We start from the raw sequence: 20,154 nt of genomic DNA on the forward strand, positions 1-20,154 counted from the left end.
TAGTGGTGGTAAGCTTCTTATTATCCAAGATCGCCATCTAGCGGTCACACCACCTAATAGCATGTTACTTGCTACTCCACATCATGCCCGTAGCCGGGGTGGGGGCATGCCTAGCCCTAACTAAACGTAAACCCAATTAGTACCTTATTAATTATTAACAAACAGCTAGTTAGTTTATTATGCTAGTAGTGTTAGTTTAATTGTTTGTTAATACTGTGAATTGTGACCTAAACTGAAAAAGTGTTGCCAAAAGGTCCAGCATTTGTCCTTTTAATTGTTTTATGTAATTGAATATTATATATTTATCAAATAATGAATATAATATATTTACATTCAATATATATTCCTGTCACGTCTGTGTTTTTGAGGCTGTTTGCTCACTTCATTCGTTTTTTTTTTTTTTTGTTCTGATCAGATATCCATCCGATCGCTCAAACCACTTCAGAAGGTCATCTGGGATGCGTTCCAGATGAAACTGGACAGGTCTAATCATAACCTGAAATGAGCTTAAGTGAGAATTGGTGTCTGTACTGCAGTTCGTTGGCCTATGCTAAAGCACGCAGTTCAATAGGCCTAGATGTAGACTAAATGAGCAGTCAGTCTTGTTGAGGCTAGCCTACTCCTAATTGAGTGGAGGAACTATGACGTCAATTTGTATGCAAAAACCCGGAAGCGAGTTAGAATTTTAGCAGTTCCGGTTCCTTCGTCCCAAAGTCAATGGGTTTTCTCGATGGGGTTTCAGTAAAATCGCTTAAATAAGGTTCGTGGCAAACACAAACTCAAAATACTTCCACGTTTTGTTCTACGACATAAAACACATCACTTACAGCACACTCTTGAATTTTTTAATGGGTTATGCTTCTTTAAAAAGACGCTTGCTATCAAGTTGCTAAATGGGACTACAGGCGGCGTCGGAGACATTATACGTCATCGAGCTGATCTGGTCTGGAGCGCAGCTCGCTCGTGTTGGGCATTTGGATTAGTCTGTTATTTAGGTGTTTTCATGAATAGTATTATATAGTTTGTAGTATTATTCTAATTGGGAATTCAGATTGTGTGTAGATAATTCCTTCACTTGTAAAGGCTGACGAGACAGATTCATTTGCTAATCATTTATGCTAATTAAACAATATTATGAAGATAACGTTACTGCCTACTAGTGCAGCCGGTCTCTCTCCTGCTCTCAGTAATGCAAACGTATGAATAAACGTGTAGAACTACATGCATGTAGGTCAGTAAATGGTGAGTGCATTTTCATTTTTAGGGTGAACTATCTCTTTAGGGACTCAATACTTTGGTTGCCAAATCCAATAAAACAAGGTCTAATGGACCTTGTGCCATGCTAAGCAAGCGTCTCTCTCTTTATAGACGTCCGACCGTTTAAGCACTCTTTGGTTGTCAAAAATAAAAAGACACAAATAAATTGTAGTGATGAGACCCTCTATTTAGGATATAAATTTGCCATACATATAATATTTTTAGGTGACGCAGTAGGTAGTGCCGTTGCCTCACAGCAGGAAGGTCACTGGTTCGAGCCTCAGCTGGGTCAGCTACCGTTTCTGTGTGGAGTTTGCATGTTCTCCCTGCATTCGCGTGGGTTTTCCTCCGGGTGCTCCGGTTTCCCCCACAAGTCCAAAGACATGCGGTACAGGTGAATTGGGTGGGCTAAGTTTTCCGTAGTGTATGAGTGTGACTGAGTGTGTGTGTGGATGTTTCCCAGAGATGGGTTGCGGCCGGAAGGTCATCCGCTGCGTAAAAATTGTGCTGGATAAGTTGGCAGGTTAATTCCACGGTGGCGTGTAATAATAAAGGGACCAAGCCGAAAAGAAAATGAAGGAATAATATTTTTTAGATGCTTGAACTGTTATTGTCACCCTGAATGACCTTTTAGGGGATGTTTGGTGTCTTTTATTTAATTAGTTGTTTTGATGAGTGAAAACCTCCCCTTCAGTGTGTCTTTATGCCATTAACTATGTACTTTTTCAAAGGTACTTTCAAGAACAACATTGGCTTATTTTTTTGAGCCCCTCCAAATCATGCTAACAAAAAATGCTGAAAATACCACAATAAGTTCTACTTTACTACTGACCATATTTAAATGCCAAAGTTTGACTTCTGACAGATCGGAGCTTTAGTGTGACATCAGTTAAAGCTGCACTAGGTGATCTGCCAAAATGCTAACTGGTTAGCATAATATTTCAAATACAATCCCTCCCCTGCTGTCCAAAGCCACGCCTCCTGAAATCACCAACGCGCACATTAAAGATGACGGACCCACTAGATCATGTCGCTCGCCAGTTAGAAAACTTGATAGTACTTTAAAAATACCACAATTCTGAACGAAAAACTGCATTATATCTAGCACGTTTTCAGTTAGCAAGCAAAACTGGTCATGATGTGCAATATTTCATGCATGCAAGGATCGCGTGCAAATAAAGAGCCATCGGCCCTTAATTTTTGTCATAGAATTGTGTATTAGATTAGATTGTACGTTAGATCAACAGCACAGACTGAACTTATAGCAACAGGTTAAACTTTCTGACCCCTTTATGGTAATCAAATTGAAAATGAACACAGGCCACAACTGACCATTGAGGATGATCTCCAAAATTAAACCAATGGACTTGTCCCGAACACATGCTGTCCACCAGTCTCCTTGAGGTTAGGTTATTAATATTAAATTAAAGAAATGAATAAATGATTATACAAACTATATAGCCCATGACTGTTAAGACTGTTGCACTTTTTGTGTTGGCAATATGCTCATGTTTATATAGGCCTATTGTTATGTGTGCAACATTTGTATATTTATAGCCACCTCTGAGAAATGTCGGGGTCACAATGGTTTTAAGAAAAGACTTAAAAAGTCGTACATTTGAAATAGTGACTGACACCTGCAGAAACCATGGTTGTGATGTTCCATTCCACTATAGACATGGTTACATCAAAACGAGTATTAAATATTAAGCCAAAAATATAAAACCGAATTATGTATACGCTACTATTTTTATAAAGTGATATGTGCAAATAAAAAAATACACACTTTTGTCTTTGCAGACTTTTCATCTTTGCATTAACTTGTGTTGTTTTACAGTTTTTTCTTCAGTCGCTTTGGTAAACTTCTCAGATTTGAAATTTGCTAAGCAGTAAGTGCATTTCTCAAAACAGCACATACAAATAGCCAAACAGCATGGATTACCTGCAAAGGCCAGTCTCTTGCTTAAAGTGCTTGGTTCATCTCTCAATGAACATGTCAGTGCCGTCAGAATGACAAGTCCTTGTGTCATTGTGTACGGATAAGACAGTCAAATTACTTACTCATGTTGTCAATGTAACAGCGTACTCTGGATGGACGTCCTCATGTAAGCTACGGCTAATTTATTTCATTTTTTTGCGGCTTGTACTGCGATTCGTTGCCAGATCATGTCATTGTGATACAGAAAGGAAAAGACAGCACTTCATAGGACAAAGAAAACAAAAAACAAACCCAAAACAAAAGTAGAAATGTGAACATAGGACAATCTCCTTTCAGATACAGCTCACCTTCATTAGACAAAGTCCAGATTGACCTGGGAGCAATTTACCAATTATAGATTTAGAAAAAAAACGTCTAATGGAAATGTACAGAAAAATGCATTATGACTAAATATTATGACAACTTGTTCAACTTCTTTTATATAGAATATATATCTCGACATTAACTTTTTTCTCACACCCCACTGGTCATTTTTACGAGACAAAATTTTGTTGTTGAAAACTGTAAATTTGACTTTTGCATGCAAAAAGTACTTGAGTAGGAGACATTTTACTCGATTTGGGTCATTAAAATAACTCTGACTACCAATATAATGATATAGGTAGCCTATATCTGCTGTAGTAACTTAAAACCTACAGTAGTTTGACAAAAAAAAAAAAAAAAAAAGACCAAAACAATACCCATTTTTGTCTTAAGGAAATTTTTATTGAGCATTTTTTTGAAGAACAGTAAGTTCATGACATGTCAAATATATAGTATATTCTGCTGGTTTTAAACATACATACATAATAATAAATACAGTCATGTAACAACCATAACATTACCATTGTGTGTGTGTGTGTGTGTGTGTGTGTGTGTGTGTGTGTGTGTGTGTGTGTGTGTGTGTGTGTGTGTGTGTGTGTGTGTGTGTGTGTGTGTGTGTTTGTGTTTGAAGAGGTATATTTCCATTATTCCAAATTAAGGAGGTGTGAGGAGAATAATTGCGGAACAAATTTTCCAGTTCACATGAAATTATCATTTGAAGATCTGAAGAAATTCAGGTCACCGACCTTGTTTTCGTGACAAGTTCCTACGTCCTGAGTGCAGCTCCAAGAAATTTACTTTGCCCATGCATACAGCATCTGTTAAGACCGACCGATCCTAGATCAGCCACAAGAAACTCGGGCGTCTTTTCACGCTCTGCGCGTGCGTGAAAATTGTTTCGCTTTTGACTGGAGTAGCAGCTGACTGGCGTGGCCGCCGTCAACAACAGTTATCATATAAGTGAGCCAGTCAGTGATACTGTATTTAATCATAATTCAGGCCAGAAATATTTAGTTTTTTAGAAATTCACTTGCGATCTGGTATTTTTTCGTGCCCAGTGTTATGGAAAGCTGACATTTGGGGGCATGTGAGACTGCAAGCTAACTGCTCATGTCGAGTTGTTTACGTGTAGCTAGTTAGCCAGTTAGCAAATCTAAAATCCGACCCGATAGCTCGTTTAAGGATGAAATGGACAGCTCTGCCGTTTCCTATGGATTAATTCGCTCATTTTACAGCTCACTGAATTCTCCACATTATATGTGGCTGGTTAAAGCAAGTTAGAAACACAAACGGACGCAAGGTAAGTCACCGGCTGACACTTTGGATTAGCTCGCTTGCTAGCAGTGCCCTAATGTCTAAGTAAATATTATGACGCAAATGAATATTTCGTATTTATGAATCCTCTTTTGTATTGTTTACACCGAAGAAGCCCGTAATAGTTTCCTCAATAGGGCCCAATGTACATAGATCAAACGGCAGCAGCTTTCACAAAGTGGAATCCAGTGATTTTGTATTATAAACTTATGATGAAATGTTTGATGTGTACAGATGGAGAAACCCCCTTTCAGACAGAATCAGGTCTGTGGCTCATGGGTTATGAAGGAGAGGCTTGGAACAGGAGGATTTGGCCATGTCTATTTGTATCAGAATCAGGTACAACGTTTTTATTTTTATTTTTACTATTTATACTATAGATGTTTTGTTGTTGCTTATTTATTTTACTTGTAAAGACTAATGTTGGAGTTTTCACTCTTGGTAATACAGTTTTTTTTTTTGCTTGCAGGAAACATCAGAAAAAATAGCTGTGAAGCTCTGTCGCCTTGAGCTTAATTCAAAAAACAAAGACAGATGGAGTCGAGAGATCCAGATTATGAAAAAGTGTGTACATCTATTATAATCAAATGATTTATTTGTTTTGAGAATTTTACGTGTATATATACACGTAAAATATATGTATATTTGGTCAAGATATAAAATTTTGTCTTAACAATAATCTTGACCAAATGCTATTTAATGAAAAGAACTTGCTTTTTTGTTGAAATCTTGGTAAAAATCCTATCAGACCTTAAAAGAAAAAACAAATATTAACAATTCGTACTGAAACCTGGTTGAACATTTTTTGTTTTTGTAATGGCAATTTTTTACATACATACACTTTCAGGAATTGAAATAATCATTTAGCATAATAGATGTTTATTTAACTAAAGAATATATTTGTTCTATCCTGTGCTTATTTAAATATTTATAAAATTTAAGTGATTGCACTACATCCCTACATTTTTACCTGATTAAACACATAGTAAGTATAGAAGGATAGAGCAAAGTTTAAGCATATCAAAATACATTCAATCAGTGGTTTGAGGCCGCAGCATGATCCTTATTTACAGTACATAAGTGTCTTAATATTGTGTGTTTGTACACCTTTAATTGTTACATTACTTAATCTAATCTTTTTTTATCCTACTTCTAAGGCTAAAGCACCTTAATGTGGTCACAGCAAAGGATGTGCCTGAGGAGATGATGCACATTGCCTTGAATGATTTACCACTTTTAGCCATGGAGTATTGTTCCAAAGGAGATCTTCGTAAGGTGTGTGCGTGTGACCATAGGCTTTTCTTTTGTATCTGTCAGATGTGCTCTTATATTAAGTTCATTCTGACTCATTTCTGTTTTTTAATTCTTTTTTTGTAGTTGTTGAGCAAACCTGAAAATTGCTGTGGGTTGAAAGAGAGTGAGGTGTTGTCTCTACTCAATGATGTTGGTAATGTGTCAAAGCCTGTTGCTTCTGTTTTTAGTATTTTTACCATCAATAGCTGAGGGTTGTGTGTCAAACTGAGTGTTTTCTTTTGAATAGGTTCTGGAATCCAGTACCTTCATGAGAATAAGATCATACACAGGGATCTCAAGCCAGAGAATATTGTGCTGCAAGAAATTAATGGAAAGGTATTTACTTTTTAGTGGTTAGAATTTTATTCTATAGACATGCTTTTCAAACATGGGTTATGTTTTGTTGTCTATGCAGCTTGTTCACAAGATAATCGACCTTGGTTATGCCAAAGACCTGGACCAGGGGAGCTTATGCACTTCATTTGTGGGGACTTTACAATATCTGGTATGTTTTAACCTGCATTATTTAGAAATATGACAGTTATGGCAATAATCTCACATACACTTTCATATGCTGGAGATTTTTTATTAAGATGCAGGGAATTTTTTGTGTCTAATACCTGTCAGTTTTGAGATTTTGGAGATTGTTCTTTGTACTCATGGGAAAAAAAACATCCACAATGCAATTTTAAGTGTTTATTTTATACTAATTTATAATTATAGAAAAAAATACCATTGTTATTTTAATAACATATTTTTTAAGGCTGTTACCTCAATGAGTTTTTCTCTTGTAGTGATCCCTGTTTTTACTCCAGTATCACTTACACCAAATTTCCTTACAGTACAAATTACACCAATATTCCAAGTTTTATTCCTATAGGTGTTCTAATGGTTTTTACAGGGGTTTAGATTTATATAAGATGTGTCTGGTTATGTAGAAATAAAAACAATAATATAATAAAATAATAAAACAAAAAAAACAGTAAAAAGCTTTTTTTCCATAGCATTTCCAGGGATTGAAATTGTGACCATTTTGGTCGCATATGCGCCCACAATTTTATCTATGCGACCTCAAAATATATTTGGGAGCATTTTTGTAAGAGCATAAAATTGTTGTGTGCAACCAGTTTTTACTGCAAAATGTTCACCACATGCACGGATTGGGTAGACATTCACACAGAATGCATCTTTGCACTTGAAACGCAGTGCGCAGGAAGGGTTTTAAACAGTTGTCAACATGTCAACTTTGCGTCAGTAAACAAAGCCAAGTCTGTAATGCTTGCCCCGCCTTCACGCTTTTCTTATTGGCCCTCTGCTCTAGAACTGATCGCAAGTGGATTGGTTAATATCAGCTGTCAGTCACAATCACTCAGTCAGTGTTTTATGGCTTGGGATGACAGGGAGAGCTACTACCTTAAAAATGTAAAGCACTGAAGATGGGAATGAAGATAACACTGACAGATTTTGTTTTAGAAACCATGGCATCTAAAGTTAGAGATAATGACACATCTTAGTAGTGATCATGTGCTGAATGTTAATCCACCATCTACACTTTTCGAAGTTTGGATGTTTTTTTGCTATTAACATTGCTATTAAAAGACTTCCATTGGCTTCAAGTCCACTATGAAAAAGTCTGTGGGATGGAATTTTAAGGTAACTGTTTGCCACATCTAGCACGAGAGGTTCTGTTTAATCCTTTATTTAATCACTAAATGTTGTCCGCCATGCAAGTGGCAGCTATATGTAACGTTAAAATTTAACACATCGTACACCATCACAAATGGGCTTGCACTGAGTAAACAAATATCGCTACTCGTGAAAAGACCGGTATTGCTATAAACATGACGTATGCATATAATAAGGTACAGTATATGTCAAAAGCATCAGTGCAATATAAGACACCATCCAGGAGAACAGCACAGTTACATGATTAACAGATTCATTCATGTCAAGCAGTGCGTGCAGGGCCGGTGAGCAGTCCGTGTATCTTTTGGTCAGTCAGTTATGTTATAAAAATGTATTTTCTTGTGATAACGGGATTTCGTTGAGACATATTTTCCTCCAGCATGCATATATATTTTTTTGCTTGTTAGCTTGATTAGTGTTGATTTCAAATGCAATAAATCTGTTTCTATAAAACTTGTAGTAACGGTGCTTATTATTGGTGTGTGGGACTAAATTATGGCTGATGCGCCTACATTTTTGAAAAAAAGGTTAATTTAGAGCCCTGATTTCACAATTATCAATTGATAAAAATAGACTTATTTTTAAAATCCTGTTCACAAAAAAATCTACTTTAAAATGTGAAAAAAGAAGTAAGAATTGGATCCAATGTTCAGATTTATTCATCTTTATACATTCTTATATTTTTAAATATTCTTATGATAAATTGGCCATGCCATTTATTTCAGGCTCCAGAGCTTTTTGAAGGCAAGTCCTACACAGTCACTGTGGACTTTTGGAGCTTTGGCACCATGATCTTTGAATGCTGCTGTGGATTTCGTCCATTTCTTCACAATCTTCAGCCTGTGCAGTGGTATGTGTCCTCATAACCTCCATGCTGATAATGCCATCTTTCATATACCCTTTCTTCAAGAGGAACCTAGCCATATAGTTGCGTATAAGTAAGCATATATAATTTTTTTTAGGACAAGCAAAGTGCGAAACAAAGGTCCGAAGGATATAATGGCTGTGGAAGATATGAATGGCGAGGTCCGCTTTTCCACCCACCTTCCATACCCAAACAATCTTAGCAGGTACACTTCATACAATTAAAATATATATTAACATGTGTTAACCCGTTATTTCTGAGTTATCAATTTGTTTTTGTTTCCACAGGACACTACTGGAGCCCTTGGAAGGCCTTTTACAGCTGATGCTCAAATGGGACCCTGTACAGAGAGGATTAGGACTGAACACAGATTCAAAACAGCCCCAGTGCTTTGTTCTTTTAGATCAAATACTGAGCATGAAGGTTTGGCATTGACATTATTACATCATTTCTTTATGATGTCTTTAAGATTTATATCTATGCTTTATTTTATACAGTTTGTCTGGTTTGTTTAGTGGTGCCTTCTTTTTGTTGTCATGAATGTGTGTTTGTTTTTTTAACAGTGGTTTTAAAAATGTCATCAGCTATTTAAGAGATGTCTTATTCTGGTTGCCAAGAGTTACACATTTTTCTGCATGTAGTTGAATACGTTATTCATAACTTTGTCTTATTTACCCGACCATTTAATAACAGACGTGGAGAAAAAATTCAAGAAAAATAATAGAATAGAATGGAATCTTAAAATTAAAGTCGTTACATGTCATTGTCATCAAGTCATTGTGTATCACAAAAAAACTCTTAATGTCTGAATGTTAAAATTAGATGTTAATACAGTCATAAAAGTTCAAGAAAAAAGTCATTATTATGCATATTTCGATGTTATGCATATTTTTAGCAGAGCACTGGCTTGAGAGTAGGAAAGATAACATTCGCTGTGGTACCTTCTCACTCAAACCACTGCTTGCTGCTTCCTCTAGTTGCTTATCGAGAGAAAAGCTGCTTATAACTGTTGGTTCAGGATCAGTATTTGCCACAGATATTTAAAGTGAACTCAGATTTATATAGATCGCATGATCTGGTCCTTCCACGTTTGGCTTGATTACCTGGCTCGCACCCTATTTTAATTGACCATCAAGTTTGATCTTTGGACTTTGTGGACAATGTAGATAAGTTTTCAGCATGGTAAAAGCGGCAAATGTGTTTATTTATCATTAGTGTAATATAAAAGTGAACGAAAAGAGAGTCACTCTAATGAAGTTGTGAAGAACTTTTGATGTTTAACTTTGCGTGTCAAAAGCAAGTGAATAAATGCATAGATACACTGTTTGACAAACTCATTTGTAATTAATAGTAGCTTACTTCCGTGATTTTGGTGCGACTGTTCATGTCTAAAGTGAACTGGATAGAAGTCCTTTAAGGCTTTCAGGTTTTACGGGTGCAGCTGCAGCTCTGTCTGTGCACCCTGTATTTTACATTCTTTGCACATTACTTTTGTGTTGTGCGAGCATATGCACTATGTCCTGTGCCATGTGAATCCCTATCAAGTTCTTTATCTGGTCACTCACCGCCTATGTATAAAACTCTTAACCCACCACTCCCAGAATTTCAAACTCACCCAAGGGTCAAGAGTAAAGAGAGAGAGACTGTGGTTGAGTCTTTCATGCTTAACATATGATGACCTCATTGTAAACTATCTAATCTAAAACATTTTCAGTTTACACAGAGAACCTGTTATGACAAAAATGAAAGTAAAAGTGAAACACCTCTGCGCATTTAAATGCAAAATCAGTACCCTGCATATTGATAGGAGCTCTCTGATGTCTGGAAATGATGTACAAAGTTAGCTTTTTTGCTTGAGTAGATACTAAAATTACAGTAGTAGGATTAATTAAACAGTTTCCCATTCAATTCAGCACCATCGCCATGGACAGCACCTTGCAGCATTTTTTTTTTCTAAATGTAAATTTTTTTCACCCCAAAAAACACAATTACTTTATTCTTAAAATTTTAGTTAGAGGTTTCTTTTTTTTTACATTTTATGTGTTCTTGTATTATGATTATATGAGTTTAATATTGCATTATAATCTCAAGATTTAATTAAGTTTTGTCTTTTTTACTATTGCTTTGCCCTAATCCTCATAGTTGACAATAATTATTTGAAAAATAATGCTTGAAGGAACATTTTATTCACCATGAATCTAAATACTCTTTTCATCCAAATTGATTACAAATAACCACTGCACCAATTTCAAATAGCTAATATGATTTGTTGGACAGAACACATCTAAGATAACCAGCAAAAATGAGTTGACGCATGATTTGTTTTGTAGGTTGTGCACATCTTGAACATGACTACGACCCAGGTTCACTCATTTTTGCTAAGCCCAGATGAAGGGCTTCACTCTCTGCAACAGAGGATTGAGAACGAAACCAAAATTGAACTTTTGAATCAAGATCTTCTGCAAGAAACAGGAGTCATGTTAGATCCCAGGAAACCTGCTGCACAGTGTGTGTTAGATGGAGTAGTAAGTATTATTTTGGCTTCTTAAGTGTGTTTTTATCTGCAAAGAAACCATTTTGTTAATCAACATAGTTGTATTTCATTTGTTCATTTTAAATAATCAGAGAGGATGGGACAGCTACATTGTATATCTGTTTGACAAGAGTTTGACCAAGTACATGGGACCTTTAACTGCTAGAACACTTCCCGAAAGTGTCAACTTTATTGGTAAGATATGATTTGGCTTTTCTTTGGATCATTTGTTTAGATGTTATTGCGTGAAATGTGAAGTATTTGTAAACTTTCATTAGAATATTAAAATTCCTTAACTCGTTTTGTGTTTCAGTTCGGGAAACCAAAACTCAGCTCCCACTAAGTACCCTAAAAAAGGTTTGGGGTGAGGCGGTTAGCTACATTTGTGGCCTCAGAGAAGACTACAGCCGCCTCTTCCAGGGCCAGCGTGCAGCCATGTACATACCTTACATTTACTATGCTCGTTAATGTCTCTGTCTTGTGTTTTGTTCTGTTCATAATTGAATCATTTGTTTGTTTGCAGGCTGAGTCTTCTTCGCTTCAATACAAATTTGACAAGATACAAGAACATGATGTTCTCCTTTTCACAACAGCTCAAAGCAAAGCTGGACTTTTTTAAGACCAGCATACAGTACGACTTGGAGAAATACAGTGATCAGATGCAGTACGGCATATGTACGTTTTTTAATATGCTACTTTGTTGATAAAGCTAAAAATGTGTTATTGCATTATTGATTAGTAATAATCCATTTTTTTTTGTAGCTTCAGAAAAGATGCTGAAGGCTTGGCACGAAAATGAAGAGAGGGCTGCTGCTTTTGCACAGGTGCTGTGAATGAATGATACACACAGTAGTTTTGAAACCTTTAATAAATAGTCATCTAAGTGGATTTCACATTTTTGAAACAAAAAAAATCTTTTTGACCAGCATATCTGTTGTGCAAATGTATTTGTATGTGGGTTGACATTTGTTTTAACAACAACTAAAACAACTTTTTTTTTAATCTTCTGAAGGTGGCAGAGATTGGTCATCTGGATGAGGAAATAATGGCGTTGCATTCGGAAATCGTTGAGTTACAGAGAAGTCCTTATGCTCGTCGTCAAGGAGATGTCATGGAGCAGTTGTGAGAACCTTTGTTCAGAAATAAGCTTTGTGAAGTTTATCAGAATTTATTTTGACATAAAATCTTGTTTTCATCACAGGCAAGAGAAAGCCATTGAACTCTACAAACAGTTGAAGGCAAAATGCAAAAGTGAGTACAATTCTGTTTGCATATTTACTTTTCAAGTCAATGACAATCCCTCTGTGTCCTGTTCCAAGTAGTCAAATACTCGAAAGAAAGTAATGCATCATCATTGGTTGCATTAGTAAGTCAAGAGGGTCAGTGTATAATGTATGTTCTTCATTTCCTCTAGTGCCAGACCCTCAGCATGGCTACAGCGACAGCTCTGAGATGGTGAAGGTCATAGTACAGACTGTCCAGAATCAAGACCGGGTGCTAAGAGATCTATATGCACACCTCAGGTAAAAAACTTTTAATGCCACTCATTTACGTTCAAATGGATTATACAGTTAAGGTATTTTACTTTTCAAATTTGGCCTTTGCAGTAAAATCCTTCTGAGTAAGCAGAAGATCATCGACCTCTTCCCTAAAATCGAGAGAACGCTGGAATGCATAAAGGAGGCAGACACCACAGTCATGCAGATGCAGATCAAGAGACAGAGAGAGTTCTGGCACTTACTGAAGATTGCCTGTGTGAGTCACATGCTTTTAATGTCTGAAGGACAGATATGCTTTTAATTTGCACATGAGCCACATGATCCCGGACTTTCCAGGGGTAGGGTTATATGCGCATTAGTGGTCAGACCGAAATCTTATATTACAAAATGAGTAAAACAAAAAACTACACCATTTAAAAGTTAGGTGTGATTTTTAGTAAGGAATATTGTATGTCTTGGTCATTGTTCTCACTAAATAAAACCTGAGGCATATTCTGCAAAATGAACCGGCTAGATATACATTATTCTGTTCATTACACAGCTACTTTCCTCAAAACTAAACAAGTAGACCCAGCTGACATAAAAACGGCTGAATATAGCCCACAGTAACCTACTTATTAGTAAGCGGCAATATGGCACCAAGCTATAAAGAACAGTAGGGTGAAAGATAAAGATATTAATATTAACACTTTTTAGATAACATTGGTCTGTAACGGTTATGCAATTGACCCTTTGCAGGCAGTTTGATTGACAGGTGATCTGGCCAATCATAATGCCAAAATTTTGCACCTCGTCACAGCGCGCCAATTTCTTTGACAAGCAGAACAACCAGACTAAACAGGCATAGTGAAGTAACATCTTTGATTGTAAAATTGTCAACATGTGCTTGTAATTGACTTGCAGTGCAGATAGCATGTACCCAGAAAGGCTGGGCAAATGTTTAATATTTTCTGAAAGGAGAGTATGAAATGGGTACATTTGTGTGGACGACAGCCTCACCACCAGCTGTCCGTCAATGCATGCTGCATGTGCAAACTTTGTTTTTGCTCTCAAATGATTAACTTTCTTTGAAGTATACTGGGGTTTAATCTGCTTGTTAAGTCATGTCTAGGCCCACACAGAATCTTCGCTCACAGAATTCTGCAAATTTTCCACAGATTTTTAGCCCTTCATTAATTCTGTTTATTTACTTAAGTAAATGTGTGTAAATCTATATTTATTCAGTTTTTAAATTAATTACATTAATATTATTGACTAAAATAAAAATGTTCATCTGATTTATGTACAATGCAGTTTGTATATTAATATTTTCTGTCTTTTAGTAGATATATTATATTGCAGACTTGCTTTGTTTACCAAATAGAGTGAATCTAATTGGTTTTGCATTTTAAACATTGAATAAAAGTTAAACATTTATTATTCTTTATTTAACATTTTTTAGTTATAATACTCTTAAATTAATTGTGCAGAAATTTACAGATTTTTTTACCAAAATTCTCTGCAGAAATAGTAAAAACGTCCTAGTCATGACGTATCAGTGACATGAAATACTGCTTCCGGCTACAAGCTGCTACTCATTTGAATTGAAAAGTATTCATTTATGATCACTTTTTAGTCATATCACATTAAAGTGAATTTTATATAAAATCATGGTGTACTCGAGTACACAAAACTAATCACTTTTTGGCCATCGGATATTAGGCATGGATATATATATTGCAATCATGATTTTCGCAAGTAATGTATTACTTTGTAAACGTTTATTATTGATGAGCCTCCCTATACAGTTTGATATGGCGATTGAATCCAGAAGCTGCTTCTCATGATGTCAAACCACACTAAACAAGTGGATAGTTTTATCCTGAAGTGATGCGTTATGTTTCTGGGTTTTTTTTATAGCATTTAATGTGTATAGAAAATAAGTATGACTACATGAGCAGAATATCCACAGAGTGGAATATTAAGCTATTTTGAACTATTAAACACACAAGCTGTGGCTGCCCTGTATAGATAATACAATTCTGTTGTTTTAAACCTCATTAGAGAATCCTAAAAATATACATGGTTTCCATAAATATTATGCAGCACAACCATTTTCAACATTGATCAATAAAGCTTCAAATCAGTATATTAGAATTGTTACCCGTTACATATACTTAAAGTTGTAATTACCATAGTTTTTGACATAATCGCATGCAGCTAAACCTAAGCCTTTTTCTAACTCTAACCATTGTGTAACACTGAAGATTTGAGTACTGATGCTGAAAATTCAGCTTTACCAGTAAAGAAATTGAGCATATTTTAAAATAACACTAGAGCATAGGAGACTTCTTTCAGCCATTTCTGCAAATCTTTCTAAACCCAAACTTTTCATTGATGGAAGATGAGTTGTAACAAACTCTACTACTGAGATAGTATACCCTCACAGCCTGTTAATGAATACTCCATTTTTCCACACAATGTGATTGACCATTTTATACAAATTTAAAGAAGAGATGCAAGTATTCTTTTAAACTATCTTTTAGGTCATCTTTTGTTTGTTTTTCTGTCTCAGTTTCTTTTCAGACTACAAAACAACAATCCAGTTCAATGTTGACACCTAGTGGACAAACTAAGTACTGCAAAAACAATTAAAAGTGCATGTGAACTGTGCATAGATTACATGCATTACGCTTATGCTGTGCTAAATTCTTGTATCACTGTATGCAAACAGTAGCTTTACATGTATTTATTTATTACCATTAAAAATGTAAACAACTCAAACTACTTTTATAAAATACTATATGTTGACTTTTAAATTCTAATAGGAAGAACAATTTAAATACAAAGCAGTTGTCAAATAACCACTATATCCACAGCTATACATGTTTATGTTCTTTACATAATCAACAAATTTAACTGGTTTGTATTCAGGCACAAAACACCACACGGAGCTCAGTGAGTCAGAGCGGAGAAATGCCCTCCTCGCTGTCTACGTGGAACCAGACTCAAGCCCAGTGTTCCTCCCGTCTCCCCATGTCCTTGCAAGTGCCACACGAGGGGTATGTTTTTCTTCCAGACCTTCTTTTTTATGAATTATATATATTATAATATAGAATGATCAAATTGTTAAAACAATGACGTAATTAATCACGCTTTTTTTGTAATTAATCATGATTAATCACGAAACGCCATATTTATTACAGAAATAAAAACACAGGCATGTTAGTGCCTTATGAATTTCAAAACAATCACTGCAAATAACAAACAAAAATGATTTCCTTGTTGGATTTTAAGTGGACTACATACACACACGCACAGAGCAGCGCACACGGTGAGCGAGGAATCCCTTCAGATTCATCAACACGCACAATCGCGTTCATCACATTTGCTTTAACTAAGCATTCTAAAGTATGGCTGTCTTTTACATGCAAGGATTCTGACACAGCAACATGAAGACGCTTTACAAAAGTTGCGTGTAGAGGGGAACACGTCAAACTTATGAAATGTGAGGGCTCATGGAAACAGCTTGAAGCCAGAGAATAGGGCTGTCTTTGACAGTTTGCGACTTTATCTGCCACTTTCACTTGATATACATTTACATGGACCCCAATACTCCGCTTTTTAAGATAATACTGATTAAGAGTCTACCATGTAAGCAGCGATTTTTGATTACCTTAAAGCAGGGGTGGCCAACCCTGTTCCTGGAGATTGCAACCCATGTCAAACACACCTGCCTGTAATTATCACATGGTATTCAGGTCCAAATTAATTGGTTCAGGTGTGTTTGATATGGGTAGCAACTGAAATCTGCAGGAAGGTGGCTCTCCAGGAACAGGGTTGGCCACCCCTGCCTTAAAGGATCATGCAAGTCCCGGAATGCAGAGGCTTTTCTTTTCGTTCGCCATGCAGTATCAAATTCCATTTAAACATCCTGAATGAAAATATGCTGAATGAAAGTGAACTGCTGAACTGCAGTTAAAGTCTAAAGATTAAAAATGAAACACCCGAAATTGCATGAAACTCTGGAGGAAATGCTGGATAGCCTGGTGATGCGACATTAATTGTTTTAACTGAAACTTGGTCTTATCCAAATTTCTTTGCATGATAAACACACGCAGGGCCAGAGCAAGTTGAGCTTGCGCTCAAGGCAAGCGGCAATCACGCCACCCTCAACCCGAAAGTGAAAAAGAAAGTGGCCGTTTCGCAGATGTACACAAGGACCATGAGGGAGGGGGTGGGTGTAGCAGATTAAAGTGAGGACTGGGGGGTTCGCTCACTATTCTGCTGCCCAAGGCGGCCGCCTAGGTCGCCTCTATGCATGCTCCATCCCTGAACACACGTCGGCCACAACACGAAATATACATACAGAAAAATATACATTGCAATATGTGAAGGCATCATCACCGGTGACGGGTAATGCTTGAATTATAAATGTCTAACTGTTGTGCTAAGATGCATCAATCACATCAGGTTTCCACTTTATTCTTGTACTTAAATGGTAAAGTTTGAGACTCCTGCTTTTAACTCTCTTGGGCCTGAATGCTTACACAGTCACAGCCTTAAAAAACACATGCAAAGGATTAGTTGAACTCTGCAGTGAAAGCCCACAGGTTTTAAACTGTGGCTCTTAGTCAACTAAAATCCCAGCATATGATTTCAACATTGCGATGTGATTATTGTAGTTACGCACATTAAGGGCCCTATCATACACCCGGCGCAATGTGGCGCAAGACGCGGCGCAGTAGTTTCAGCTTGGCGCAAGAGTCGTTTTTAGGCGTTGCGCTATGCTGTTTAAATAGCAAATGCATTATCGCTCATTTGTGCGCCCATAGTCGTTCTGGTCTAAAAAGGAAGGCGCACTGCTGGCGCGTTGCTATTTTAAGAAACTATAATAGATTTTTCATTAGACCAAAACTAATCCGGTCTAAACTCCGGCACAGAGTTGTGCCTCGCTTACACACGGCTTAATACGCACAAGAGAGCAATAGGCAAATATCTTTACATATGAAAAAATGTAAATATTAAGGATATATATAGGATATAATAAGAATAGATATAAGATATAAATATAAAGGATTAAAATATTACGAAACATATTATTTTCTAGCCTACATACATATGAAAAACCACTGCTTTTATGTCTTCTTCATCTCGGGAGGCTTTTTCAGTTCATTCATAACAATTTGCTTTTGTATAATGGTATTATTATTAGCAGTATTATTTAATATATCCATATTTATATTTGTTTTATTAAAAACAAGCTTAGATTTGCCCACCTGTCAGGTTTAAGATCATATGAGGCACAGCATGTGTTTTAGGATATAACTCAGGTTTTTGAGCACATTTTGTCATTATTGTTCATTTATTCGTTTGCTGGAAATTAGAACTGAATTTAGAAATAGTTTTGAAACGAATATTTGCGCTTAACAAACAAAATTAATTATTTATAGGCTTATTAATGTCTGTGCGTAAAGGTTTCCCTATCCAAGAGAGAATGTGAAAGTAGATCCATTACCTCTCATTCTCACGCAGTAGATGCTCTGTTTAACAATTTTCTGTTAAAAAACTGTCAACTGTTAACTGTTTGCTTGTGAAATGCTCATTTTTTTCCACTTAAACTTACTTTGCGTCCTGTAAATAGCGAATGCGCTCTTGGCGCAACGCAGCTGACTCTAAAAGGTAATGGGAGATGAGACTCTAATTGGTTTATTCTCTAAACACACCTATAACTCATTAAGAAAATAAACTCAACCCTTTTAGACCATGCGCCACTGCGCAAAGCAGATTTTCTCATCCTTAAATTAGCAAAAACGCGTTCTGACACGCCCTGAAAGCGTTTGCGCCCTGCCTTTTGCGCTCTGCGCATGGACCGTCAAAATAGAGCCTTAAGATGTTGATGAAATGAAATATTGTTTAGCTCTACTATTGTAATTTTAGCATGACTTCCTTGGTTTTAAAGCACCATGGCTGTGTTTATCAATATGTTTGATGCTGAATGTTTATTTCCAGTGATTCAGTTAATCATTTACTGGAGGAGAATCAGCGTTACTTGACTCAGCTCACCAGTTTACTGCAAGAAACCACCGAGGAGAAATCAGAGAGCATAATGGTAAGGGGCTTTTATTTAAAAGCAGACTTCTTGTGTATTGTGAAATGCATAGAAATTCATGACATCACATATTTTCTCTGCTTCATACAGGCTCAGGACTGGAGCTGGACAAAATACGAATCCCTGGTTGCTAAATCACCGCGTTTGTAGAGTCACGTGACAGGAAGTAACTCTTTTAAATGCATTTATTCATCACCGCTGGATTGGGGTTGTGTTAACTCATATGATTCGTTCAACATTAAGTAACTTTGTCGGTGTCTGCATTCAGTTCAAATGAGATTGTACAGTCTTGTAGCAACCTTATATATTTTGGGGGATGCAGTTTTAATTGACTTAAAAAAAAACATGTAAGCTAAATTCAGGCAGTGTAATTCCAGAAATGTATTTATTTACGTACTCCATCGTTCTCTGTATGGGCTGATTGTACTTTGATTTTAAGTGATGGGTTGTTGTTTTTTTTAATATGGTGGTTCAGCATCTGCACTTTAAAGGCTCACTGTGAATGTTCGGAAAGGTGTCAGGACTAACAGTGAAATTGGTCATGTTCAACTGCCATTTTGAAATGTTACTAAAGGCCTAAGTTTTAAAAAAGGATTAAATTGGTCTAAATGAAAAGCAGAATAATCATTAAGTTGATTAATTCATTAACTCTTCAGCTTTGAGAATGAGTTTTAGGAGAATGTTTTATCAGACATGTGTTCAGATCAGTTTAGTATTGACGACAGCAGACATCTTATTATCAGGTTATTCTGGTGGTTATTGAATGTGGATATTCATCAGTGGGCAAATTATAATAAATTAATTTCGTCCATCTTACTCCCTATTTAAATCACATTTTCAGACATGTTTTTTTTTTTTTCCGAGGATGATTAGTGTCACACAAACAAAAACTGTTGTACAATGTTTTGCATAATATCATTATTTTGTTTTTGTTGGATTATTATTGGATGATATTTCAGACATGGGTTAAAAGCATCTTATTATAAACACTTTGGTTTTATCGTGTTTACTGTACATGACAAATAAACTGATATCCATTACTTTGTCTCTTGTGAAGAGGTTTTCTTCTGATTGCAGCAGTCGGATGGAATGCTTTTCCAATAATTCATTGCAAATATTGAAAAAAACTTGTTGTATTTCATAAATAGTCTATATAAAGATCCATATCTTTTAATAAGACATATTAATAATTGGGGATAAATAGATTACCTATATCACACACTATATTATTCATTTGCTGAGACAGATGTCAGTGTTTCCATGAGGAGTGTTAAAATAGAATGATTTGTCTTATGATGTATACTGTATAAATCC

The 20,154-nt window shown here is 36.1% G+C and overlaps 1 protein-coding gene across 3 annotated transcripts; it reads left to right on the forward strand.

Moving 5' to 3' along the window:
* The first annotated feature begins 687 nt into the window (after positions 1-687).
* On the forward strand, positions 688-19,880 carry chuk (component of inhibitor of nuclear factor kappa B kinase complex). Of its 3 annotated transcripts, none has more exons than XM_087277678.1 (22): positions 688-760; positions 5,108-5,212; positions 5,343-5,437; positions 6,031-6,148; positions 6,251-6,320; positions 6,414-6,502; positions 6,582-6,671; positions 8,578-8,702; positions 8,815-8,922; positions 9,005-9,140; positions 11,048-11,242; positions 11,343-11,445; positions 11,564-11,687; positions 11,774-11,925; positions 12,013-12,074; positions 12,263-12,372; positions 12,452-12,501; positions 12,665-12,773; positions 12,858-13,005; positions 15,663-15,790; positions 18,741-18,840; positions 18,931-19,880. In XM_087277678.1, exons 2-22 carry the CDS (start codon positions 5,108-5,110, stop codon positions 18,988-18,990), a joined length of 2,277 nt encoding a protein of 758 aa, XP_087133804.1. In that variant the 5' UTR covers positions 688-760; the 3' UTR covers positions 18,991-19,880.
* The last annotated feature ends 274 nt before the right edge of the window (positions 19,881-20,154 follow it).

Source organism: Danio rerio, chromosome 13 (genome assembly GCF_052040795.2).
Source record: "Danio rerio strain M-AB ecotype USA chromosome 13, GRCz13ab, whole genome shotgun sequence".
Lineage (NCBI taxonomy): Eukaryota > Metazoa > Chordata > Actinopteri > Cypriniformes > Danionidae > Danio > Danio rerio.